This window comes from Pavona decussata, unplaced genomic scaffold (genome assembly GCF_977016875.1).
Source record: "Pavona decussata unplaced genomic scaffold, jaPavDecu1.1 SCAFFOLD_261, whole genome shotgun sequence".
In the NCBI taxonomy this organism is placed as follows: Eukaryota; Metazoa; Cnidaria; class Anthozoa; order Scleractinia; family Agariciidae; genus Pavona; species Pavona decussata.
In genome coordinates, this window is record NW_028145664.1 from 632,646 (window position 1) to 660,501 (window position 27,856).

The following is a 27,856-nucleotide window of genomic DNA, read 5'->3' on the forward strand; positions in this document are numbered from 1 at the left end:
ATCTTTTCTTTTAATGATATCTACTAAATCTTTTGTTTTTATGTTATCTAATAAATCCTTTCTTTTATGTAATCTACCAAATCTTTTTTATTTTATGTTATCTACTAAATCTTCCCTAGCTACTAAACCATTTCTTTTTATGTTATCTACTAAATATTTTCTTTTATGTTATCTACTAAATCTTTCTTGTTATGAGCCATTTTTCTGGCGATTTACTCTTATGGAAGGTAGCATCCCATAACTCACTAATTAGCATGCCACAGAGAAGGTATATTTATTATCCCCTAATGTTTGCATTTCCCTTTGTTATTTATTGGGATTCGCTACTATTAAAGTCATTCATCCTGTTGGATCATAGCTTAATTTCTGTCTACTCATAAACTAATGGATCAGTAATCATAATTGTACTAGTTAGAAATAATTATGATTCACTTAATTGATTATTGAAATTATTTCACTTGGACTTCACTCACTAACTCGTAATTCAGAACAGCAGCAGTTAATAGGTATCTATGTCTCTCGGATTGATTTTTTGTAACAGCGTTGGCAATGTAATCTAGACCCCGCTCTTTCTACGTACTTAAATCATACAATTATTTCAGAGTGGAGTGACGCCTGGATCACGTTTCACACTTCTATCCTATAAATTATATTTAAAAACTGAAGGCTGCGTTTCTTTTTGCGCAAGTGAATAGAAAAGAACATAAAAAAGTAAAAGAAAACAAAATAAAAATAACGAACAAACAAAAAGCAAGCACAATCACCACCACAACAAAGCAGTTACAACGTTGATTGCGTATCATTTGCTCAGAGTTTAGTATCGTATGATTTTGTTGGTTTAGCGGTGTGAATAGTAACGACGGTCACATCAGTGTGGGATTCGACGTTGCCGGGCCGTTCTTCGTCTTCTTTCTTTGAAGGACTCTCAGTTGATTCTTCCTCTTCTTCGAGGGTGAAGTTGACCACGCCGCTGTCTTTTATGGCGGTTGTCATGGACGGCATGTCAATTCTACCTGTCTGAAGTTGTTGCTTAAGAACGTTAGTCCCAGCCAATCCTCGAATTTCGCCCTGAAGTTCATTCAAAGGTAACAACAGGGCGAGGCAACAAGATAGGGACCATTTTGGATTTTTGCGCCATTCTTTGGCGTAACGATAAATGTAGATAATGTACTGGACTGAAAAGACAAAATAAACTAAATTACTTAAATTGTAATGGCCGTTCTCGCTTCCATACAAAACCTCACAATTTTTCCAACATTCAAATCGTCCTGAAATCTCAGCCTTAAAGGTTATTGGTCTGGCTCCAGTTGTTCAAAGGCCGGATAACTTTATCCTGTGGATAAGGCACTATCCGACAGTTTTAATCTGTGCAAATATTTCAGTATTTCTTCTTGTACAAGCGAACATGCACACTCCAACCACAGTTAAGTTTGGGAGTGTACTAAAACCTTGTTCAACATTTAACGTGAAGTATAGTTTAGACACTGAATAGTGCCTTATCCAGCGGATAAAGCTATCCGGCCTTTGAACAACTGGGGCCTGAAAATTGATGTTCTACAATGTAGCTAAAAAAAAACCATGCTCTTTGCATTTCTGTAATTCATATAGCTGCAGCTATTGGCAAGTTTGCCAATTTTTGGTCACGTGATCAACTGTTGCAAAAGGCCTATTCCTTAGAGACATCATGTCCCAGGGAAATTTGTGTTACTTTTTGAAAACACAGTAACTGAGGATTGGCCAAAATTTGAACTGTCCGCTGAGAAGTGGCAAAGTTTATTCTTTTTAGCTGATAGCTATGAAACATTCATCAAATGTTACCTGTTTGAGATGCCTAACCTTTGTTTGAGTATAGCCATTGTAGATTTTTATTGGGAAAATACTACCCAGTTACAGTGTAGCTAATACATGGGGAATAAGAGGCTAACGATGATGACTTGTAGCTCCTCAGTTTTGTCTAGAGGTCTTGTGATCGTTAGATGATGCTATACAGTGTTCGTAAAGTCTCAGAAGAGATTGGAATCACTTGAAAGTTATTTATAAATGTTCGGATGATACCCGGCGCTGTCGGATCAGCTAATGAGAAATGGCTTAACAGAATGCCGTCTTTGCACATATATCGTTTGTTTCAAAGAAGAGATAGTATGCATCCGTAAGGATAAGAAAGAGAAACTGTATTTGCTGTATTTATAGTTAGGCACACGAAATTAGAAGGACTAGACTGAACAGACTTAAGGTGGCTTACTACAGTTTTCTAAGGTAAAAGACGGCCTTGAATCAAACTTAAGAAGAACGCTAGCAGGAGTTGTTTAGGATTTTTTAGCACAATAAATACAATTGAGATACTTTTGAATCAGAAATAAAATTTGTCATGCTCAAAAAGTGTAAAATAGTCTTAAGTGGGGGCCTGGGAATTACACTTGTTAGAGTTGTCTGGCTCTAAATCTGGCCGTACTACGGTAACCCTACTCTAAAATTTCAGGATTTGAAAAGTGGGCAAAAATACGTAGTTGCAGGTAAGAGCACGAACCTCTGTCAGGTAGAAATTTGGCAAATGACAAAATTTTGAAATTTTGACTTATTTGAAACTTCCTAAAATATAGCAAATATTTGAATGTAGGTTGTACGGCTAGATTTGTAGAAATTTAGCGAGAAAAAATGGTTTTCGCAATCTACGGTAGGAAAGCCATTGCGCATGCTTGTTTCTGGGAAAACCCGGGTTGCAGCGTGCGCACGCGCTCCAACTGGTGAGCGCATGCTACCTTCGTGTTCAGGGATTTTCCGCAGCTCTGTAAAGGCTTCAAGGCTGTTAAGGACCAGCAACCATTAGAAAGCTCGTTTTATCAGTTTTCAAGCCCAAACATAATTTAGCTACTTAGCACACTTCTGGAACCTACTCGGTATATGGTAAAATTGTTTTTTCCGCGAGCCGCCATTTTGTTATTTTTGCTTGCGTGGTCGCGAGCTCGCATCACTTTGCACGCGTGTGTTGCTTTTGTGTTGGGAGAACGCGCATATTACACTCGCGTAGTGCAACACCTGTAGTAAGCCACCTTAATGGATCCTAGTCAACCACGGCTTTAATGTTGTTTTACGGTCTAAATTTGCCATCAACGTGCGAGAAAGATCAACAGTAGAACTTGCATTAGTATGGTATTTGTGTTCTCAACCCTCGATACATGACACGATGCAAATATTTATGGAATATTTTATATTATTCAATATTTGTATGAATATCGAATACTTAAAACCATGTTTTACTGGGTATCCTAGTTTTCCATGGCCGTAGACCACATGAAGAAATGGCATCGAGGAGTACGCATAAATACAACGTTCGGTTGAATAAATTGCATGACCGAATTTGTACAGGATAAGACAATAACAATTTACATCCCGTTACACAACAAGCCATGACGCCATAAACTAAAACCTTTTACCACCGATTTCATTGATACGCGACCCTCGAATAAAAAATCCCGCGAACATTTGGCGATTTACTTCCGTCAATCCTGCGCTCCTTATATGGTGTTATATGAATGCCGCTCTTGTTTTCAAAAATATGGCCGCCAATTTGTTGCCTGTTCGTTTGACATGGTTGCTTCTTAATCTTCACGTTTACGTTAGCGAGTGGTGTATTTGCTCGTGCAGGGGTTGAGCATCGATTGATTAAAAGCCACCGCTCTGACTGTCTTTCCTCTTGCGTACTGAACTGAGCCATCCCTGTATATTTTCATCTTCGTACACTCCTGGATATTGCTCAATTACTCTCCTTATAAACAATACGTCATGTGCTGTAAATGATAAAAGGTGATCAATGTCATCTACTGCATGCTCGTTTATTTATGCTGATTTATGCGATTCTTTTTTCACCTACCGTCCATTTGGCTTGCTTTTCCCGTCCGGGCTGTGAAATCAACCGTGGAGGTATTTCTGTATTTTTCCGAATTTTCTTCACAAATGTCAACCCCACTTTCAGAAGTCTTGCTATAGCGATCGCGCTCAACTCTTGCACGAGCAAAACACCAGTCGCCAACGTAAACTTGAAGAAGAAGAAGCAACCATGTCGAACGAACAGGCTACAAAGTGGCCGCCATATTTTTGAATACAAGAGCGGCATTCCTATAACACCATATTAGGAGCGCATGATTGACGGAAGCGAATGGCCAAATGCTCGCGGGAGTTTTTATTCGAGGGTCGCATATCAATAAAATCGGTGTTAAATGGGTTTTATTTGGAGTTTCTTTAAAATCTGGAACATGGGATATTCCGGAACATCTCAGAACATCCCGGAACATGAAATAGAACGAAATAAATTAACAAAAAAATAGAAAAAACTTTGAAAAGCTTAGTTATGAAAAAAAAAACAAACATAACATAAATCAGCTTAACTACAATAAAAGAAAAAATATCTGTATAAAAAGATTGTTTCTCTTGAAGATACTGATCCGCTTACATTATGTAAATAAAGATTGAGTTTGCACGTGTATGTCTTTTAAAGTAAAATTGGTTTTATCAAGGCCTGTGCTATACCTGTGTTTTTGTATCTGGTTAAGACGGATTTGATAGAGCCTTTTATTCATCAATCGTATGTTTAATATTTGAAAATCTCCTCATTTTGAATATGACCTCTTATTCTGTGTGTTTAACGATGGTGTTTTTGATGCCATATAGGCCATTTCAGCTGGGTTTGGTTTGGCTCGTTTCAGCTCGTGATAGTTTTAACTATTGTTATTGTTGACATCTGTGTAGAGATAGGGCAGGAAACCTCCCTTGGTTCGTCCAATTAGTATCATTCAGGCTGTTAGATTTTGTTGCAAGCTGTTGTGTTAGTTGGTACGACAATTTGACTTTTTATTCTAGTTAAGCTGATTTATTTTATGTATTTTATAATTTTTCTCTCTTTTTCAGTATTCATATATCCTTTCTATTTTTTCCCTTTAGTTATTTCGTTCTATTCAATGCTCCGGAATGTTCCGGAATGTTCCATGTTCCGGATTTTATTTACGCCCTTTTAGGGTAAAATTTGACACAAATGAGGTCGATTGCAAACGTAAATCTTCACAATGTACCGTCAAGAATAAAGTCAATAAAATAATACACGACCTAGCGGGCTGTATGTAGTCCGCCGGCAGACTACCGGGACTTCGAACACGCTTAATGGAGTAAAATGTCAGCGAATAGGTTTGAAAAGCCCTACAAACTAAGAAATATCATTTCCTCACACGATGGCCTGTTGCTGGTATTTTTCTCCCACTTGTGCGGGCTCGTCAATCGCAGCGATGTGTACCACCAAAACATACAACAATGACAAAGCGGCTGACAAGAACGAAAGTTCTTTGTTTGACTTAAGGGGACGTTCCACAGCTACCGAGAGAGGAGCAACATTTTGGAATACGTCAATAATCGAAATGAAGTTCTCCATTGAAAGAAGTTGGATTAAGTCGGTGAGGAGCGCAAAGAACAAGCCGAATTACGGTATGACAAACATGGATTCGCTTTTAGAGGAGGTGATCGGAAACAAATTGGAAATGTGTGATCCACTGATTGATTCGTACTTGAAGGAGATCGGGAAAGCCATAGGTTCGAAGCTAAGCAGATCAAAAGCCACCAGCTTAGCCAACCCAGTTGTTCTTTTTGTGCCTTGGCCTGTGTTCTGCCATGTCCCTACCCTGGCTAGGGGATACTCGGGAGACACAACAGCCTTGAGCCCCTCCCCGTTAGATTTTCACGCAGAGAAAGAGTTATAATTTATGTAAATTCAAATGACAAACGAACAATGAGAATATTGGCCTGGAACAACGTCAGGCGAATATATCTACATAAATTATTATCACGGATGCCATTTTAGAAACAAACACATCACATGACTAGAACAGCGTCGCGGAGGAAAGTTGCCTAGCAACGGGCCATCGTGTCTACACACGGATATCCAAGAGAATGTTCCAATGATGAATGAATCCATGAAATAAAACCATTGGTAAATTAAAAGTGTGTAGTTGTGAATTAAATCCAGAACGTGTTGTATAAGGCAAGATACAGCAGAATTTCATTCCACCGTGTAAAAATTAAACAAATAAATAAATAAATAAATAAATAAATAAACAAAAACAAAAAAACCTTGAATTTTTATATCAGAGAGAACGGTAGATTTCCCTGTCGAGGAGTGCAAAGCATAATGGGTGACCATGCTATCAATATCTTGTCGGCATGGTAACAGCAAGCCACTTGATAAAATTACTGTTATACCAGATTGTAAGCTGATACATCTTAGGAAAAGTCAGCAAGTTTGGTGGTGTTTGCGTTTGTACTTTAAACGTCACGGGCTGATTCTAGATCAGTCTCCCCACCCTCTCTTTCCAGGCTGAATTGGATAAAAAGATGACTTACAAAAAGGCACTTACCACTTAGAAGGAGGATCACTGAAGCATTTGCTCCAACTACCAGTAACTCGAACATGATTTTATCCACGGAATGATCCACAGATGAAGGGATGTTTTCGCTGGGAATCTTACTCACGGCTCCTATTCCCAAGTTGACGAAAGTAACCACTAAAGATGTTAGCATTAACCTGTTCTCGAACGGATCTACCACTGGTTTTTTGACGGCAAAGCCAATTGCATAGATACCTGACATGATGGAAGCGATTCCTGCATAGGACCTGCTCTCACTTCCGATTAGGATTAAACCAGATGTCAGGATAACCTTGCGCACTGTATCAACAAGTTCCCAGTACCATGCAGAAGGCCTGTAGTTTTCAAACAGGAATCGTAATCCCGTAAGCAATTCAGCCCTTTTTGCTTCATTGTCGTCGTCGCAACTTTCACCGGCACCTTCGTCGTCGTTTCGGATAGTTTGCAGCGCCCTTCGTTGACTCAAGAGGAGAGTGAGGAATGAAGCTGCTGGCAGGAAAAGCACGTAACCGACGGCAACGTATCCGACGATGACTAAACGATTGTATCTTGAACTATTACAGTTTATGCCAAAGTCCGCCTTTAAATATCTGGTACAATCATCCTTTTCATCATCACTGCAAAGCGTGCGACAAGCGAGAGGCAGTACGGCTGCTGTTTTCAAACACGTGCTGAGGTAGGTAACATACAGGATGAAAAACGCGTTTCTGTAGATAAACTCTTTCGTCTGAGACATTTTCAGGGCTTTCTGTTGGTCATCCAAGGTGGAACGCAATCTGAGGTATAACTCTCTGATTCCGTAAATACAGATCGACAGGATGATAACTAAAGCGTTTAGCGTGAGTATGGAAAAAAGATCTCCAAATGCATCAATTTTCAATTCTGGGAAGAGACAGTGAACAGGCGCAATCTGGAACACGTTTAACTGCAAAGCCTGGGAATATGTTCCGATGAGGGCAAGAGATTGGGGCCATTCAATGTATGCAAATGCTTCAAGCAGTCCAAACGTTACTTGGTAAAAACCAATAACGATTTTGAGCCGCCCAAGAACAATGTCCACTGAAGAACGCCCGACATTCTTTTTGCTTTTCTTTTTGCTTGACCATACCAGGATAGCGATTATTATGATAATGACTGCGGCTGAGATAGAAAGCTGCCCGATCATCCATTTTTTTGTTGGGCACAGTTCGCAGCTTTTAAATTGCTTGTAGTAGCCATCACTGCAAACTTCACACAACGGACCTTTGTATCCAGTGCTGCAGTTAGAATCTATACCTCCAGTACAAGATTCTTGGCGAGGACATCTATGAGGTTTCGGTACAGCGTGTGGGTACTTAGTTAAAGACCGATTGGGTAGCGAGCCATTCATGTGTGCATTAACTTCAGCGGTAACATTAAGGACATTGCTTGTGAATTCTCTATAGAGATGTTTGTGTGTCTCATTTTCCCAGTACCACCAGAAACCAGACTTTAAAGTTGCGAAGTCATCAGCGCATTCTAAACCATCAGCAGCACATGGTTTGCATTCCCCAAACAGATCTGTCCGATAAAACGACTGCAGGCATTTGCAAGCTCGAAATCCAGCAAAAGAGCTAGAATCAGTTCCTGTTAACGAAAAATAAAGTGTAGTTTTTAATCTCCTTATCTATGCATGTATAGCTTTTTGCTTCTATGTCTGTTTGTGATTTTGAGGTCGCTCATAACGGTTTGCAGCTTTTCTCTTCAGTTATAATTTGATCGATAAGTACTGCTATTCTTTATCAGTAAATGGTGCCAACATAGTCATAATTGTTCGACTTAATAAGCAACAATAACAAAAATATAGCCGTTAAAAACATCCCTTGTTTTAGCTTAGGTTAGCATGACACAAAAACGAGCTGTATGATCCCAACGTTTTACTATGGAATTCTAACCAGCATGCCAATACGCACCTTCTTGCAAACTCACTCAAAAAAAATGTTATAGGAGGGGTTTAGGAGCCACCTTGAATTTTCAAAAATATTAGGTGAATTATTTAGCGCAGTATAAATTAATATTTCTTATTTTTCGGTTGGCTCGGTTTCCTTTGTTCTTTTCAGTTGAATATATGCAATAGCCCCTGTCAATTACTAACTGTCTGAAAAGCTGGGTGCGGCTTTGGTTGTAAAAGGGGAGGGTGGGGTTGGAAACAATAACTGATAACAACGGACGAGGGGGAAATATATATCTCCCCCCTCCCTCGTCATATACCGCTCGACTTATTCCCCTTATTCAGTGTTCTCAAAAATTTCAACGAGTGCTTAATCGTTTACTATTAAAGAAAAAATGAAGAACATAACTTTTACTACTACTACTACTACTACTACTACTACTACTACTACTACTACTACTACTACTACTACTACTACTACTACTATTAATTTAATAACAGGCCAATCATTCCATACTCGTACTGTGCCACTGTTAGCTTTCTTTACATTTGCAGGATTACGGTCACTAATCCGCTCAGCAAAGACAGTGTAGGAAGTTTTTGGTTAAAAAGACTTCATCTTCACAACCGCTTATCGTTGTTTCCACACGGAACGATAGCTGACTGCACACTATTTCCAAAATTTAACAACAGCCGCTCAACTACGTGTAGTGTACTGAATGCAGTGTTTACCACGTATACCAGCAGACAAAAGCAATTGTTTATACATATTGTTGTGTGAATAATCCAAAGTTCAAAAAACAGTTGAGAAAAACATCTTCAGAGCCGAAATCTCACTGCCTACAACTGTCATCAAAAAGTGTTGTGTATTAGACTTCGACCTGTTATAAAATAAGCATTTAACTATTTAAGGTCTTTGTTTCTATTAAGGAAACCTCACCAACAGAAAAAATAAGCATGTTATTGACCTGTCTCTCGGGGATTTGTGATATATTTCCCTCGTGGCGTGCCCTCGGGCGCAAGGGGAATATATCAGATATCCCCTCGTTCCAGGCCAATAACCCTTACATAACTAGTGTACTCATATGCACTACTTTGTTGTTTCCAGTTGGTTTGTTTTTTTAATTTGTTGTTGTTGAAAGTTTCCCATGCTTGCAAATCGTTTCAATCTTTACCCGTAAGGACAATTGTTCGTTTGTTTAGCGGAAAAAACGAAAGAAAAGGAAGCGCCAACGTTTGAGTCTCTTGGCCAGGGATGTGTAAACTCTGCAGCGACACGTTTGCTTTTCCATCCATGCGTCGGGACAAGTGAAAGAAGGGACGATGCCCCAAAACCTCTCCAGGGCTTGGAATCTTAGACTGGGTTAGGTTACTACATGCCTTGTGTTTCGCTGTAGATATTTAACTCCTTTAAACACTCTGGATATTTTAGCAAGATAATGGTATTACCTTGAGGACAGGCTTTGCAATCGCTGGCGTTCTTCCCAGGCGCATCGTTCTCAGACACAAAAGTTCCGTTAGGGCATCGTAAACAACTTTCACTGACAAAGGCTTCAGTGTCCGAATAATGACCTCCTAAAATGTTAAACAAAAAATATTCAAAACCTAAAAACCTTAACCATGCTTTCTAGGGTAAGCAGGGAAATAGTAGGAGTGTCACACAAGTGGTACGCGATAAACGAGCAGCTCACCATAGTTATTGAGCTTCCATGTCATTTTTGTATAACCAATCAACGCAATTTAAAGGACTCTGTTACGCCGCAAAATGTTATACTAACACAAAATGTAATAACATCGACGCAAACTGTAATAAAGTATTCAACGCAAAATGTAAGAACGTTTCTGACGCACAATGTAATAACGCAAAATGTAATAACTCACGAATGACGTGAATGTAATTTTGAAATCAGTATCATGATTCAGTGTACGTTCACCTATGCATAAATTGAATAACAGGTGTACATGCAGGTTTTATTCTCAACTCTTAAAAGTTTCAGATCGGAGGATTGGTGTTTTCTTACGGTATCTACTTATGGTGGCGTTTAAAAATGTGACTTTTTGGTGCTACGCTTATTCAAAAGAAGAGTTCTTAAATTTTGCGTTGAAAACTATATTACATTTTGCGTTAATATTGCATTTTGCAGGGACTCTCGACATGGTCAAAATTTCTATCGTATATTATACACGTTCTTGTGGCACTCGAAAAATAGGTGCCGCCCTCCAAAAAGCACCTCAGCCCTCAATAACAACGCGGTCACTTATTCGAAGCACATGAACATTAACTCTAGGGTGATAGATTACGAAGGGGGTTTCATCCTCATATAACTACAGTCAAACCTCTTAAAAACGGACACCGCGGGAACATGAATTAGTGTCCGTATCATAGAGGTGCCAATTTTAGAGAAGTAGGCCTTAGATGAATTTCGGTCTCTCAGAGACCAAGTGAACTGTCCGTAAAAGAGAGGTGTCCGCATCAAGAGGTGTCCGTAAAGAGACGTTTCGCTGTGCCCGAGTCCGATCTACAGAGTTTTTTAACTGAGTCTCTTTATGTCTGTTATGCATTCACGTTTCCAAAAGTGACTGTTTTAAAGGAGCGTAGCACCTAAAAGTCACATTGTTAAGCGCCACAATAAGTAGATACGGTAAGAAAACACCAGTCCCCCGATCTGAAACTTTTAAGAGTAAAGAATAAAACCTGTACTCCTGTTATTCAATTTATGCATAGGTGAATATACACTGAATCATGATACTGATTTCGAAATACTATACACGTCATTCGTGAGTTATTACATTTTGCGTTATTACATTATGCGTCAGAAAAGTTCTTACATTTTGCGTTGAATACTTTATTACAGTTTGCGTCGATGTTATTACAATTTTGCGGCGTAAAAGACCTTTTTCTTTTTCTTAATATTTGACTTTAATGCATTGAGAAGTAAATTCACTTCAATGTGTAACGAAAAAAAATAACGCTTGCGCGCGTTAAGTTTTGTCCTCTAAAGATAACATGCTGGAGTCAAGAATGTGATTTGTGAAGCACACTAGATAAATTAAAGGGGCAGCTTCATGGGAGATATCATGATTTCGGCCAAAAATTCACTAAATTTAAACTTTAAACACTGTCTTACAGTTAATTTCTAAATCGCTAATTGAAAACAATTGACGCAAAGGTTGAACTAAAATATAGTACAACCGATTTTTAACGTGTTACGACAGCGAAAATTATTGGAAAAGGTTGGCCTCACGTTTTCAAATTTGAACCCATCTTTATTTTGGTCGTCTTCCAGATGATAGTTTCTTGGCATTCTACTATTCTTTTAATTTAATTTGGTCGTTATATCTTGGCTGCTATCGACGGAATAGCGTTTTTTTTTATTTTCAGTGTGTTGATAATTATAGCGTGATACTGTCCCTTTAAGATGAAGTTTTTCCAGGACAGCATTCATTATTTTGCAGATTCAATTTCAATAAAAATTGAGCATCACTGGAAGAAGCTTTCATTAACGTTATGATAGAACTGTACATTTTAAAACATCTTTTTTGGTTTAAAAAAATACATCTATCCAATGAGTCATATATAACACATTGCAAGGTATGTCTTTAGTAAAGAACAGGAAACCTTAATCCTTTGTGGTTTTATATCAGGTTGTCAGTGTACCAAGTATAAATTTGACAGTCCAAACGGCACAATGCTTTTAATTTTCTGTGTTTGGCGGCAAACTATGATACCCTATTGAGCATGATTCTATGATCAAATCATCTCTGTAAATAATCCACTATTTTGTTTTTATCAAGTGCGGACATGAAAATTCTAACTTCCTTTCTGGAAGCGCTCGTACTGTCTCGGTTTCTTATTCCATCCAAAAATACAAACGAATGTTCCTTTCCTTTTCATGGAGATAAGTGAAAATGCCTTTTTGGGGGAAATTGAGAGATTTAGAAAGTACATTCTCAAACTCATTAATTATTCATGCAGTCAAAAGCCAATAAATGACCTCCATTTCGGTCAGGTGGATGAATCTTGATACCCCAATGAAACACCAGATGAAACACCACCAGGTTTTCATCTGAGATGAAACATGTTTTTCATCTGAGATCAAACATTTGCATTTTAATGAGATTAATTTCTTATTGTTTCATTTGAGAAGACATGTCAAAAACTCGGGCTTCGTGCTTTATCACGGGTTCCAAATACCTCGAAACAGATGAAAGCACTCGGCCTGCGGCCTCGTGCTTTCATCTGTTTCTCGGTATTTGGAACCCGTGATAAAGCACTCGCCCTCGTTTTTGACATATTACGTAAACACCCCCTGTCGTGAAAATAAAACCATTTTCTGGGGATGCTAGGGCTTACAGTAAAGTTACAACTGGCTATCTCAAACTTGTATGTGTGGAACAAAAAAATGTTTCCCTTGTTTGTTGGAGATAGCGGAAGTCTACTCTATAGTCAATTTTTACTCTATAGGCAATTTTTACTCTATGGGCAATTTTTATCGGTTACTTGTAGAACCCATGTCATGACCTCAATCGGTCACGTTTTCCTAGCTGATTGGTCCATCCAAATGGCCCTCTCTAAGTACCAAATTTTGAAGCCTAAGCTTAAAAAGATATCAATCTTAACAATTCTTCTAATGTATTTTCCTGGATCGCTTTGAATAAACATTTCACTCTGTCAAGGTTAGTTTTTATTAACATTTATCTTTTGTGTCCTGAAATCTTGATAAACTGGAATTCAACTCTATTTATCTCTCTATTTACTTATTTAGTTATTTATTTGTTTATTTTTATTCTGAGTAGGTAGGTCGAATTGTGCCAAGGAAATGACCTTGAAAATTCATGCTGTTCAACAGAGTTGTTGTTGTTGTTGTTTTAATTTTCATCACTTTTCCGAGGAATCCATGCCCCATTTGCCTTCCGAGCTAAGTGAAAATGTTTTAAACCATACGTAATAAGACAATGTGTCACATTCCCGACACCCCTTCCAAAATGCCCAATTTTTTTCCTGTAAACCGTATGTCCACCTTGCCTAGATCAGTATCCTATGATCAGGTTGTTCTGCTGAGCGCCTTTATGGCACGTGCCATAACACAGACACAGATTATTCGAGGGAGTGGGCAAACGTCTAAGGTCGGAATACTCATGAACAACCAGCAAAAGATGCCATATTTAAATAGTCAAAACAGCAGCGTATATCGAACAAATGAATGAATGAATGAATGAATGAATGAATGAACGAACGAACGAACGAACGAACGAACGAACAAACGAAGGAAGGAAGGAAGGAAGGAAGGAATGAATGAATGAATGAATGAATGAATGAATGAATGAATGAATGAATGAATGAATGAATGAATGAATGAATGAATGAATGAATGAATGAATGAATGAAAGATTCATGAATCAGCATTTTTGATTTTAAATCAATCAATTGTTTAAAGACGAGAAGATACAAGGAAAGCGTAATATATATGACGACTAAAAAGTCGCCGAAACGTCGATTTCCTCATCGCTAATTTTTATCATATATGTTTGTCGAAGTCTTCGTTATAATAAATCAGTTGTTTGCCAGCTTTAATGCAGTGGTGGTCATTTATGATAAGCTCTTCTTAGGAAACAACATTGTTAAAAGACTTAACAGTGATTTTAAAAAGATCTTCTATACAAGATAGACACTTGAAGAGACTCACCTGCTGGGCACTCCTGGCAGGTACGAATGCCGAGCTTTAAAAAGGTGCCGGATGGGCATGGAAGGAGTCTGTATTCTCCAAGTGATGTATCTCCAAACCCAGCAGCCACAAAAGCCTGTTTCATGCTCTCCTTAGCTGTTGGACGCCGCACTTGAGAAAGGTTGATATCTTCTGAATCGCCTTCCCCCAGGCCACTTCAAACAAACCGCAACAAAAGGAAACAAATAATAGAATACTTAGCTTTATTATTCCACCATTATGTCATTTCACCAAATAAGGTCAAGAGAACGCGCAAAATATGAGACCGTAATACACTGTAGTGTCCCGGTTTGACCGGTTTACAACAGAGCGAATACGGACGGAAAAGGCAGAAAAAAGGAGCAACAATGGCCGGACTGGACGAAGAATAGTTTTTGACACGTTGCAAGCTCGAAAACAAGTTTTTAGCATGCCAATCACTTTTAATTTATCTTTTCATTCTATCCAATCAAATTAAAGACATTTAACTGGCTTTCTGTGTTGTTTACGTCATTCGTACGCGCCATATACCGATGGACAGTTAATGCCGGGTGTATTTGAAAACTGTTACCAAAACAGAGAAGCAAAAATAACAAAATCTTTTCGTAGTGGAATAATAAATCTCTTATTCGATGGTTTTACATATAATACTCGCGGAAATTTTGCTCATTGCTTGTATTTTTCCTCACCCCTTCGGGGCTCTGAAAAATACTACGCAACTTGCAAAATATCCGCGCGTATTATATGTAAAACCATCGAATAAGATATATGAAATCGATGAAGCTGAGAATTAATTGTTCAATAATATATTCAGAAAATAATCAGTTTAACACTTACAGCTGGATTTTGCAGCGCGCTATTCCATTTGCATGGGTGAATTTCATGGTACCTATTTTCCCATTTTTCCCAGTTCTGCAAAAGGTACATACATAGCTATTTGCTTTTCAACGGGTTCATTGAATCATGAAATTAAACTGAAAAAAAAAACATTACGTCATTTACCCGAGCTTATTTATTTTATTATTATTATTATTATTATTATTATTATTATCATTATTATTATTATTATTATTATTATTATTATTATTATTATTATTATTATTTATTTATTTATTTTTTATTATTATTATTTTTTTTACATATTCTGCTCGGAAGGGGTTGGGGGTAGGAGGCTCGTATGGACTATCAAGGCTTTGACATTAGCACCCGAGAGAAAGATGGTACGTCAAAGATGTTTCCTTTGAGGAGTGCAATGAAGATATGTGTCCAAATGGAGGCCATTTGGTTTTCTTTCTTTTTTTTTTTAAGTAAATAAAAATAAAATAAATAAATAGGAATTTCTGTGGACTCCACGGAGTGGCTCTTCTCTCCACTGTTTCCAGGTCGAATTGGAATTTGGAAGTGTTGAGTGACAGGGTACTGCAAACATTTTTGCTTTAGGTTACTCAAAACAGGAAGACTCCTTTTTCTGGAAAAAATAATACGTGCCATAATTTAGTTGACACTGCAAGATGAAAATAAGTGAAAACTGACCTGTCATAGCGAATTGTTTCCAGGTAAATTTATTTAAAAAGTTATAAAAGTTCAAAAACATCCTCTAGAAAACACGGTGTCAAACTGGAATATCTATTAATTAAGAGTATACTATTTACTATTTGATATCAAAAAACTACCGTTTAAACGCGGAGTAGGAATTTTGATACTCACATTTCAGTAGCCAGATTAGCTGCCCCAATCAGAGATGTAGAGTTTACTAATTCCAACTCCGTCCTTATCATGTATCTAACGACAAGAAAACGATATTGTGTTGTTTGCCTTTTTATCAAATGTTATTTAATATCTTTCACAAGAGTAATGGGGTGATGACAAACCTTATAATTCGACATCCTTTGAAACTTTGTTTTTATAACTGATCTCGGACAAATAATTGAATATATCAACTTGAAGCTTTCAAGTTGACACCTAATCATCCCAACACTCTAATGCATTCTTTAGAAAACGAGACAAAGAGTAATTGTTTCTAACTTGTGTTTGTAAATAAAAGTAGACAATTTGCAGGAGTGATTACAACTAGTCAGTCGAACGGCGACGGAACCCCTTTTGAGAAAATTATAATTAACGGCAAATATTTGAAATGTGGTTTACTGTTTTTCATTTTCTCTTAACTTTGTTTTGAGGCATTCATTTACACATTTGTGTACCTTATGACACGTGAACCCATTTTAAATCTATAGCCTAATTTTTATGTAATAGATTTCTTTTTTGGAAAACAAATTCCTTCCGCCGAATTCACGAACTGTTGGGATACTTTACCTTATTCAGCACTGTGAACGAATCTTTTTTTTCCTTTCAAGACTAAAACGATTAATTTTCCATATCCCAAAGGTCTGTTCCGATCAAAAACACAACCTTTTTTTATTACAATGTGAGCCGAACCTCTGGAGCGATAAAGTCTTTCTACTGTCGAAAAGGACCGTTGGACGCCCCGGACAAGTAGGATTAGTGGGTGAAATTTAGTTATGACTGATTGCCTCATTTTCTTTGAACCATGAGCAGAGATATCTAGGAAACTTGCATATATACAGTTAATACAGAAAACCCAGGCACAGTATATAAACGTCAGGTTGTCTTTGTATCTTGTTGGTGATTTAGAAGAAATTTGTTGCTGTTTAAAGCCGGCAGTTTCGTTTCGTTTTTACTTTTAAATACAGAAAAACGAGGAATGCTAGAGACTCGCTTCCTTCTTCTCTCAAAAATTGCTCTCGCATCAAAATTCTCATCCACTTCTTCGATAAGCGCCATAACTTAACCATAACATTCACCTTTCATGTTGATCACACTGGGATCTTACATAACGAGAATTGGAAGAAAATTCAGTTGCCGTTGATTTTCGCTTACGTTCGGCCCTTTTGACGGAAACCGCCGTGGGAGGCTGCACGAGTTCAAATTACATTAGGTTCTCTTACTGGTCAATTGAAACCGACTCTCACGCGCCAACAACGAAAATTGCACAAGAGGGAAGAGCTTTCTTTCTATCACGAGTAATCACGGGCCCAGAACTATTGGGAACATGTTTTCATTGTGGACAATGTTAACGGAATTAACGACGTTTCAACATATTCCAACATATACTCACATAGAAAGATCTCGGTAAGGCACAACGAATGCCCGAGATCCAATGGCCTGTATAGGATTATCTGACAGCAATCTGCGGAAAGAAAAAAAATCGTTGCACAAGTCGGCATCTAGCTTAAATACCGAGTGCCCGGAACACTTTGAGAATAACACTTAAGTGACATCTATGATTGAGATTTGTTAGAAACACAATAGGGCTGATTTTATCATATACGTTTTTTTTTTTGGTATAAATAATTTTTAATGCAAGGTACAAAACTTTACAGCATTTTATATTTATGCTATTAACCATAGTTTACAAACATTAATACACTTTCAAAGTTCCTAAGTTGCAAGCTATGCTTTGTTTTTTAGTTTTTGTCACTAAATGATTGAATTTGCACAAATTGACGACATTGACAAAAACAAATAACAACAACTTAGAAAACAAAACAAAACAAAACGAAACACACGTCAAAAATACATATTAAAACAAATATTGAAAGGTATATTTGAAAGTAGTAATACTGTGAGAAAACTGTCAAATAAGAGTTCTACGTTGTGTAGGCTGCTGTAGAAATCCACATACAATCCATACAATCATTATATTTGATAATGTTTGGGATTGTTCCGTTTTATTGGCTGAACAGCATTGGAAAGTCTTTCAAAAGGCTATAGCATAGGAGCAGCGTATTATTAGAACATGTGATGTAAGGAGTGAATGTCAGTTAAGCATTGACTGCATGCATTGTTGCCACAAATTTTGGCTCTTAAGGGCCCAGTAAAGTATCTCGTTGCTAAGCTACACGGTTGCTACACAAGTGCAATTTAACTTCTGGTCAGCCAAAATTTTTTCGCGCGCTTTTTTCGGCGCCGGCTTGTCGCCGATTCAAGTCGCCGGTACCTCTTTGTTTACTTCGTTGCAACAAACACAAGAAAAACTTTTCGTTTACATTTTTATTGATTAATTTTCTGCTTTACGGTTACAACATGCCGCGGAGTCGTGCCTTTATTTTTGAAACTTGAGTGTTTTGCTTGAAAATGTCATCCACGTAAGGACGTACTGAACAGAAAGCCGCAGCGAATGATGCATGTCGATGAGGAAATCTCGAAAAGGTGACAGTACAAGACTTCTAGTGTCAGGTTGGGAATCGAAATCTCAAAGACGCGGAGACACAAACTGAAATTAGTATTGCGCTATCATCACCTGCAAACTTCAAAGAAAACTCTGTGTCCGCGGACTTTTTGACCGCTCCGAAACTCCCTGACGTCTTTCGCGATAAAACTGTGCGACCCTGTGAACCTGAATCCGTAGACTTCCCTTCCGAACCTGAGAAACTCCACTGTTTAGATATAACACAAATAAACGAAGCTATCGAGGCCACTAAATTGCAACCACTCTCCTAAGACAGCATGGAGCAGCAGACGGTGAGCAAGGAGGCTTGTAAATTATCCTTGAAAGCAGCTCTAGCTCAAGAATTCCATTCTTACATCAAAAATGCTAACCACTCGATAGAAAACCTGACTGATAATGGTGAGCTCGAAACTTGTGATGAACAACTCCTCCTTACAACATCAACCTCGCTTGAGAACCTAGTTAACAGTAATTTAAGTTATCTACAACACTGTGACTGTGAAAAAGACACTGAATTCGAATTTTGTTCGGTAAAACAAAACACAGTTGAAGAGTTCGAGTTCGAGTGTAGTCCATGTGGGAAGTTAACTTGAAGAGTAGCATTCCTGTCGTTAAAGCCACAGCTCGTCCAAGATCTGCAAGACGTAATCTCGTTGCTCTTTCATTCCTTGTCAATGGGTAATTATAATATTTCAAAGATTACCACAAAATTATCGGGACTCTCGGTCTGGATCACGTCAGTTCCACTCAGTGGATCCATATTATTGAATGGATTGCACCGTTCGTAAAAAGGATCGCCGACTGGAGCGTGCAAGAAGCAAGAACTGAAGCAGTTCGACGTGGAGATAAGTCATCATTGCACATCCAGTTCGACGGCTTTTATCTGACTCGCGGCCACTATTCGAATAACAGCTCAGCTACCGTCCGCGTTGCGAAGACTGGCAAAATTATTGCGTACTCACACCGAACAAAGCGCGGCCAAGGTGCTAACTGGGAAGGGACAAGCGGTGGAGCAGCCTGGCCAACAATGCTTAGGCACCAGGCCGTTGAAAATTCGCTCACCACTTCTGGTGCCGCGAAAAAAGAACTTTTCTCCTCGAGAGATAATTGTAATTGCTGGGTTTTAAAACAATTTGAAAGAACATCATATTTTCTCGGAATTCAAGCATGGGTTTTGCGACAAAATGAAAAACAAAAAAAATATGCGCAAAAGAGTGGTCAAAGAAGCACAATTTCCATTCTCATTTCTTTAATTTTCATTATAAACCGAAACGCATGCTTAAATTTTCTCAAAACGGCTTTTGAATTCTTATTGTACAGAAAATGCGGAAAAAAAGGTTTAAGCCATTTATTTAAAATGCATTTTTCTGTTTCTGGTCACGTCACATTGGGCGTGGTCCGATGACGTCATGAACTGGACCATATTTGCCCCCCATGGGTATTGCCCAAATTTGGTCTAATTGAAACATACACGTGCAGAGTTATACCAAATTGATTTTTCCCTAGCAAAGGTATCAAAGCATACTTTAATAGGCCCTTAACAGACTTGCTTGGGTGGTGAGAATGTTATTGATATTGATATACTAGAACATCATTATTGCAATGTTATTTTTGATCTGGAAAGGTAATTCGTACACTTTACGAATGGTTTCGTGAGAAAAAACATATCTTAAGATCTTTTTATCAGCGGTGGGCAGTACGAAGATTTCTTTTAACAGAGTGTTTAATACATTTCTGTGGAAATAGTTTCTTTTGTTTTCTCACTATCTAAAAATCGGAAAGGAGACTTTTTAATTGCAAAATTCCAAGAGACTGGTATAGTGTCAAACCAGCTTTTATAAGAAAACGTTTTACAATTGATTACAATCTTTTCGTTATTCCAAATTATTCATGAGTAGCCTGCAGAACAGATGCTATTTTTTACTGTTCAACTATTTATTTTTAATTTTTTTTATTTTTTCCCGTTTTTCAGACGAGTGGAGACTAGCGCGAAGCTCGATTTCCGCGCAACGGGGGGAGGGGGGGGGGGGTAGATTACGCCTGCCCGCACATCATTGTTCATGCTATTCGGCCCCCAGACACTTCCCAAAATCTCCAACTATTCACAGCGTCTAGTATGGACGGTGAATACCGGTATTACGTAAACTGCAACAAAAACATACACTAACGGAATAACAGCACGGGAAAATTGTTGTTGGTGACAGTAACAACTGTGCAACCCTTCAATTGATTTAGAACGGGAAGTAATGAGAAGTTTTATGGATTATGGATTCTTTTTGTCATCTGGGAGTGGGGGGGGGGGGGTGGATACTTCACAAGTATAAAAGCTATGACAGGGAGAGGTCCGCAACGCGAAATGATGACGTCATATCACGTGGTAATCATGTCGTGATGATCAAATGGCGGCCATTTTAGATCCGCCACCATGGATTTTTGAATTTCCCCTAAAATATCAGCGCCGAAATTGAAAGAAAATTAAACAAAAAATAAAGGAACACTAATATGCGCTAAAAAAAAAAAACATAAAAGTTTACGGAAAGCGATTTTTCTTCATTTTTAAAAGAGATTTTCTATTTCTGAAAAAAAATGCCTGTTAAAAATTGGTGGCATTGGTAACCTCAAAGACAATGAACGCTAAAAGACCACATCACGTTTTTCTCAAATAAATTTATTGAAAAAGTCCTGAAGTTCCAGGGCGTTTGTTCAAACATTCAGAAAGTATTTTAGGCTCAAAGTTGCCGCAGGGAGAGTCCGCACCCCGCCCTCTCATCCCGGGTCTTCTAGATAGCGTTACGTTTGAAAGTTCTAACGATTTATCGCGACCCTGGGGGATCCTGTTATTGCGCTGAGGCGACCTTATTTTGCGATAATGTCGTTTCGAAATGAAGGTTTCTGATTGGCTCAAAAACTGTCACGTAAGCGTGGCAGCAGGCACTTAAATGGGTTCGGTGCGCACAGATCAACATTTTAATTCCGTAAATGAACATGCGACGTTTACAAAGCTTGTGGCACTGTTCAAGGAACACTAATAATATTTGTTTTGTGGTGAACATGTACTATATAAAGTGGATGCAACTTTTTTTCCTGAAGGTAAGCGATAAATAGTGATTATAAATTCGATAAAGAGAAATTCACAGTAAGGCTCAAAAGACTTTTTCTTGAGTGTGAAAACGGCCACAGTAAACAACAATGAGCTTAAATTCCAATAAATTATGGCATTTTCAAAGCAAAAGGATATGATTTATTTAGACTGCTCCCCTTTTCAGACGCTTTGAGATGTTGTCGCTTTGCTCAAAGTTTTTTCTTTCAATTAGTACCATCGCCAATATATGACGTCAAAGTTTTCACCTGCTCGTCTCTCCAGAAAATACGTTCTCAAGCCTTTTTTGTAGGCTGTCAACATTAGGCTCATATTCTTCAACGAAAGTTTTTTTTTCCTGGTCTCTTATATCTAGAAAAAAGTGCTTCAAGAGCTCTTTTACATTGTCTTTCATGGTTGTGTCTGTCAATTTGATCTCCTTCTCGTAGCTAGCGCAAGCGCCGAATGGCAGACTTGGTTTATTTCAAATTTTTAAATCTCTACGGCATCTAAGCTAGGATAACAATGCTCTTTCTTCGTTTTTGGGTACTAGTATGGTTGCTTTTTTTTATTCTTACTTCTGGTTGTGAGATTTATTCATCACTGCTTTAATGATGTTGTTTATCTCGCGGCGGTAACAAGTTTTCAATAAATTTGCTTTGAAAATGTTTAAACCTACTAGCTGGTCTATTTCGTCAATGGTAGTACTTTATAGACTGTAAATTGGTGCATTTTCTTTTTTTGTTGTTGAAAAAATTAAAGCCAAAAATTCAAATTACCCGCCCAGAGAAAAAATGTCGCGTACGGATATTACCATAGCTACAGTTTGACTGAGGTAAGAATTTCTCTTTCAATCAGTGCACGATTTGTACTTTATCCTTTTATTCTCTCCAACAAAATGTTTGTATCGCGATAAAACCCTTAACACGGAATATATTTTCTCCCGGAATGTCGTGTCAAAATCGAATTTAGTTTATATTAGAGAGGTTTATTTTTTGTCTATAAAGCTTAAGGTTTCTTCTCAACCAACTGTTAAAAGTCTTTTCTAAGTTCAGAATTTCATCCACTGAAGATTAAGCTCTAGGTTTTGAATCAAATCTTTCGGTTCTCGAGGCCAGCGAAAACCAAATGAAGTGGTCGATGTCGTTTTTCGAATTCTAGCAACCAAGCCGCATTCTTTTTGGTTTCATCTTTGTTTGTTTGTTTGTTTATTTATTTTTGTTTTTCATCTTTCTTAATTTCTTTAATCGCGTTAATGCCAGGTCAAAAATTTAAGTTATCCAGGGTGTTAATATGGAAATTTCGATTTATTTCGTTACATGTGTAAACTTGAAAGCCGTTCCTACATATTTTATTCCTGGGTGGTTCTGCCATGTAGTTTACGTTGCACGCGTTGAAATAATAGGGAAGTAGTCGAAAATACGTGAATTTCTATTTCTAGTCGAGTAGTTTTAGCTGGCATTGCTATAGTAGCTGATTAAAATACCTGATGAAAGCTTTACTACAGCTATCCTTGAAATGTTCAAATTGTCAACCCTTTCTAAATATACTTACAAATATTTAAGGCTTGTGAGGTTAACAAAAGCTTCCTCTGGTATTAAGCGGATGCTGTTATTTTGAAGAATTCTATTGAGAACAAAAAGCAGACAGGCAAACATGCAATAAATAAATAAACAAATAAATAAATAAATATGTAAATGAGTGAATGAACGCAAGAACGAACGAATGAATGAATGAATGAATGAATGAATGAACAAATAAAAAACTGTTAAAATTGTGCAGCGCTACAGTTTTTGTTACAAATTCAGTTCTACCTATTTGCCGACAATTATTGTTGTAACTCGATTTTTTTCATTCTTAATTGCTCAACATTATATTTTTCAAACAAGCGTTCAGTTTCTCATACATGGTGTTTAATTTTTCTGTTCAATCAATCGATCATTCAAACAATAACTCAATCAGTCAATCAATCAGTGATGTTCAAGCCTAACATATGGTCAACGACGAAGGAGGATTTGGAATAAGGATTGGAGATGAAGTTTAAAGTTTCGATTCCGTGTTATTGACTAAAAAGTGCCGTAACTAAACACATCCATAATTCAACTATGAAAACAATGGACATGCTATACCTCAATCCTAATAAAAACATGACAGACCATAGGATGCTACTCACAAATATTGTAGATACTGTTGATTCCAGAAAAGACCAGCGGTAATGTTCACGAGTTTATTATCTGCCAAGTTACTGGAAAAATGGAAACAAACAAAAACAAGACAACACAAGGGACTTTTTATTAGGCTTATAAACATTTTTCAACAATTTGCAATAACCAATAATAAACAATCATGGGCCATTGTGTTCGGGCAAGTTCCCCCCATGGCTAGACATGAATCCTTTGCATGAATGTTGCCCCATTTGCCACATGACTGGGTTCATTCCTTGGAAGGTGTGTTCGAAGAATTCCTTTTGTACTGTTGCCCTTTGATTATGCCATGAACTACTCCACTGCTTGACTTCATTGATTTCAGTTTTGCTATCGACAGTTCATTGCTTCTTGCAATTTCAATAGCTTTGTCGAGAGATAGAGTCGGAGCGCCAGCACGTTGGTTTTATAATCTACTTGAAGTTGTACAAAATAGAGTTGCGACGTTCAAATTGATATTGAATTAACCCAGGATTTTACAGCTGCAAATTTCGCCACGATAACAACTATGCTCAATTTTTTCTTACTCAAGCAGTTTAAGGCCTGGGTTTGAAGGGTGGTCAGAAATTATGAATTATCCCCTATATCTTCGGTTTGTCTGCCTAGAACAGGATGAAATTTTCCCTGAATATTAAACTTGATGTTTTTTTTTGCCTTAACGTATAATTTTGATCGCGTGACACATCACGTGATCAAAAAAATGAAAATTTCGTCAATCGGCGATGTGGCGGCGAATTTTCTTTATATAGATAACGGAATTAGTGTTTCCGAAGCAGATTTTAAATATTTAACTTTCTACGTTTGCAATGATTGTCCTTAAGTTTTTAAATTGGAGAAATTAACAATCAAAGGTTGAATTGTGGACTAAAAAATGACCTTTGTCCTAATAAATTTTTTCTGGAGTACAATGAACGATCATTCCAAACGTGAAGCGATGGAGATATTTAATCTTTATTAGAAACGCGTTTTTGTTTGATATTTTCTCTTAAAACCGTCGCCTACCTGTCAAATCTTTGCTTTTTTCACAAAAACGATCACGTGACTTGTCACGTGATCTATAGTACTACTTATTACGCTTAGAAATTTTCAGAATGATAAGATCTTTTTATCTTCCAAATTTCAGTTCAGTGCCATTGAATTTGTTAACGTTATCTCGAATAAACCATTTTTCCTCTTAAAAGCCCTTAACCCAGGCCTTAAACTGCTTGAGTAAGTTTGTGTGCTTTTATAGAACAAGATTTAATTTATAACACATGTTCTAAATCGCTCTAACTTTGGATATTATAAGGTTAGTGACGTCTATTTCACCCGCATTTTCATTAAAACCGTTTATGCCTGGCGGATGATTGTACTATTTGTTTTTTAAAAAAAAACTGGGCGTCAGATCCCGTAAAGTTTGTCAGCCATCACCTGTTTCCTGGCGAAACGACCTATGAGCTTGAACTTCAGAAATTCCGAACTGATAACATAATTTGCATACAGATCTGGGTGCAATTTCTGACTTGTTACAACAAATTTCCCTTGTTGCGTATTTGAATTAGGAGGAGTATATGTTGTTGTTAAGATCGTGTTTTCACGTCTTCCTGTGGTATCTCATCGAAGTTTTCTATAGTCGTAATTGTGTACTATGCCAACTCGTTCCCCCTGTTTTTTGTTTTTATTTTATTTTATGAAGAGAGTTTTTGTTTTTGTCTGAGACGAATTTGCTGCGAATTTGGTGAAAATCGGCTGATAGATACAGGATATATTAAACGACAACTGAAGTGTGGTTTTAATGCATTGAAATGTAATATTATAAGCTGTCAGAACCATATTCTGAGCCGGAAGTAGTTGTAAAGCAACTCAAAGATGTATTAAGCCATCTTTTGCATGCTAAGCTGTCGTCGAAAAGTGTATTTTCTGGGTAAAACTTTCAATTTTCTGGCAGAAAACGAAAATTATAGTAGAAAAAAGTGAAAAATCAGAAAAAAAAAAGTCCGCCATGTTGGATGACTTTACTGGCCCCAAGCAGCGCCACTTGTATAGGTATCCACATCGCGCAGAATGCCTGGGCATCATTAATTATTCATAACCAGTGAAGCGTCAAATTCGAATGCGTGGGTGCCATTGAATGGCCTGAATAAGAGAGGAAAGGGCCCAAATTAGCCCACAAGGATTGATAAAACTTACTTTTCTGATTTCCTGGAGTTAGAACTTTAACTTTCACGCGCGGCTTTTTGAAGAAGAAGGTTGTATCTTTAATTTAGGCCGAAAAGTAAGTGGATATAGAAGGTTTAACGATTCGCTTTTTGCGTTTAAAAATGAACAAAAATAGACCATTTTTTGTATGGGGGCCGTTTTCAGAAACGATTTTCTGACAATCCAAACAGCCTTTCAAATTTTCACGCACGGCAAATAAAAGATGGATCTTTTTCTGAAACAAAACCCGTTTCAATATTGAAAATAGGTCAACAGGAACCATTCGCCTTTTGAGTTTGAAAACTAGTTGTTGCAGTTGCGCTTCAAAATGGCGCGTCTTGGGTCGAAGAGCTATTGTCATAAGCACAGGTCTGCATAACAATGGATGTCAAAACTAACAATAGCCTATTCAACAAAACCACTTGACTGTTAAATATTCCCTGATTACCGCGAATTTTAAAAGTGTTAATGTTGGCACAGCTGGTTCATTTGAAAACCTGTCACGCAATGAACCAGGAAAGCGAAAAGGTAAGCGATCGCGAGCTCTTTTCAGAGCTAGTTCGAAAACCCGATCCACTCGCTGTTAATCAATATTGTACCTCCTTTTGTAAACAAAAACAGCCTTATGGTTCACTTCGAACTAAACGGCGAGGCAGTTCGAAATGAAGAGAAGTTTGTGGGCAACCCAGCAAAGTGTTTGCAATTCTACAATCAAGTATTCTGTCTCTCGGTTACCGATTAGCGCAATCTGCTCGGAAGCGTGTTGGAAGTGCGTTGTTCTGTAACACTGGTACCATCATTAGCCTGTAGCTTTTAACGTTTCTTAGCAGAATGTTCTAGTTAACGCTTCTCTTTTTTTCACAACACTAGAATGGATACGAAGGCACGCGCGCGCTAACTTTATTTAATAATAAGTAACTCAAGATTTTCGCACGACCAGACGGCATTCAAGTTATTGTAGGTTCGAATGATTTTTTTTTTTGCCGTGGCGTAGCGGAAGGTAAGAGTGTGAAGCTGATCAATCGGTCTTAAAATACCCCTCGATCTTAGACTACTGAAAGTCAAAATACTAGTTTAAAGCACTTATTCAGCCACAGTGCGAAGGTGCGATATTAGAAAACAATAGAAAGGGCATAAGTTCATCAGGCCTTTGTCTTTTAGCTCCGCTCCGACAAGTTGATGAGCTAAACAGTATTCCCTGCGGAGCAGTGCGCGCGTAAATTTGGACCAATGACAGTCATTCAGTTTACGCTTCACCGCTCTTTTACAGATCTATAATTTTTGCCTTGCAGTAAGTAAATGTCCCAAGAACAATAGGCATTCTGCGCGATGCAAAAATATTAACATCATCTTGTAGACGAAATAACAGGCTATCTATTAAAGAATATTTCGTAACGTATCGTAATATAATTACTTAATATATCGTATCGTATAGGGGAGTTCCAACCACCCACCTCTTGTGATATGGTGAGGGTATGAGTTTACATGTACGTCCGAGGATTAAACTGCTAATGAGACTGCCAGTAGTCCTTTAGTGTCTTGATGGTTGAGACCGCGAGCTATTCATGGGAGGAAGCGAAACACGATCTCAGACCATCGTGAATCTTCCTTCTTGGCGGCAGAAAATAGAATACACACAGATTTTCCTGCTTTGGTAGGGATTTCTACGAAGTATCGGAGCAAATGACGACGAATTTTGCCTACGTTTTATCCTCTTTGCCCACTTTATCGCTCAAAGGTGATTATCGAAGTAAAATCACAGCTGGTCTAACGGGGATTTAACCCTCATTATGACGTGAAACACTTAAACTTTGAAAATTTCACGAAAAAAAAAAGCTTCTCCAAGATGACTCCAAAAAATATACATATATCTTTAACATTGGTCTCTTTGGGGTGCCTGGAATCTCAACGAACTTCTCCTACTGGAAATGAAATTATGATAAAGGCTATTTTAATGCACTAAAATAATGGGACCCAGGGTGAATTGCAAGGGTATCATGTTAAATCATTGCTAAAAGAGGAACAAATACCAACAACCAAGATAGTTAATAACACTTACAGAAAAACCAAATTTGTTAGGTCTGCAAATATATCTCCCGATAGGTGTTCAATTTTATTCTTGTCT

General features: G+C 37.8%; 1 protein-coding gene across 1 annotated transcript; it reads right to left on the bottom strand.

Annotated features, from left to right (window-relative positions):
* On the bottom strand, positions 1–27,856 carry LOC146456086 (uncharacterized). The gene is made up of 10 exons (XM_085093521.1): positions 27,791–27,856; positions 23,523–23,594; positions 22,904–22,975; positions 17,158–17,229; positions 15,729–15,803; positions 14,859–14,933; positions 14,004–14,197; positions 9,766–9,891; positions 6,399–8,012; positions 1–1,175 (listed from the first exon to the last, which is right to left on the bottom strand). The coding sequence occupies exons 5-10, from the start codon at positions 15,797–15,799 to the stop codon at positions 808–810; spliced, it is 2,448 nt and encodes an 815-aa protein (XP_084949647.1). The 5' UTR covers positions 15,800–15,803; positions 17,158–17,229; positions 22,904–22,975; positions 23,523–23,594; positions 27,791–27,856; the 3' UTR covers positions 1–807.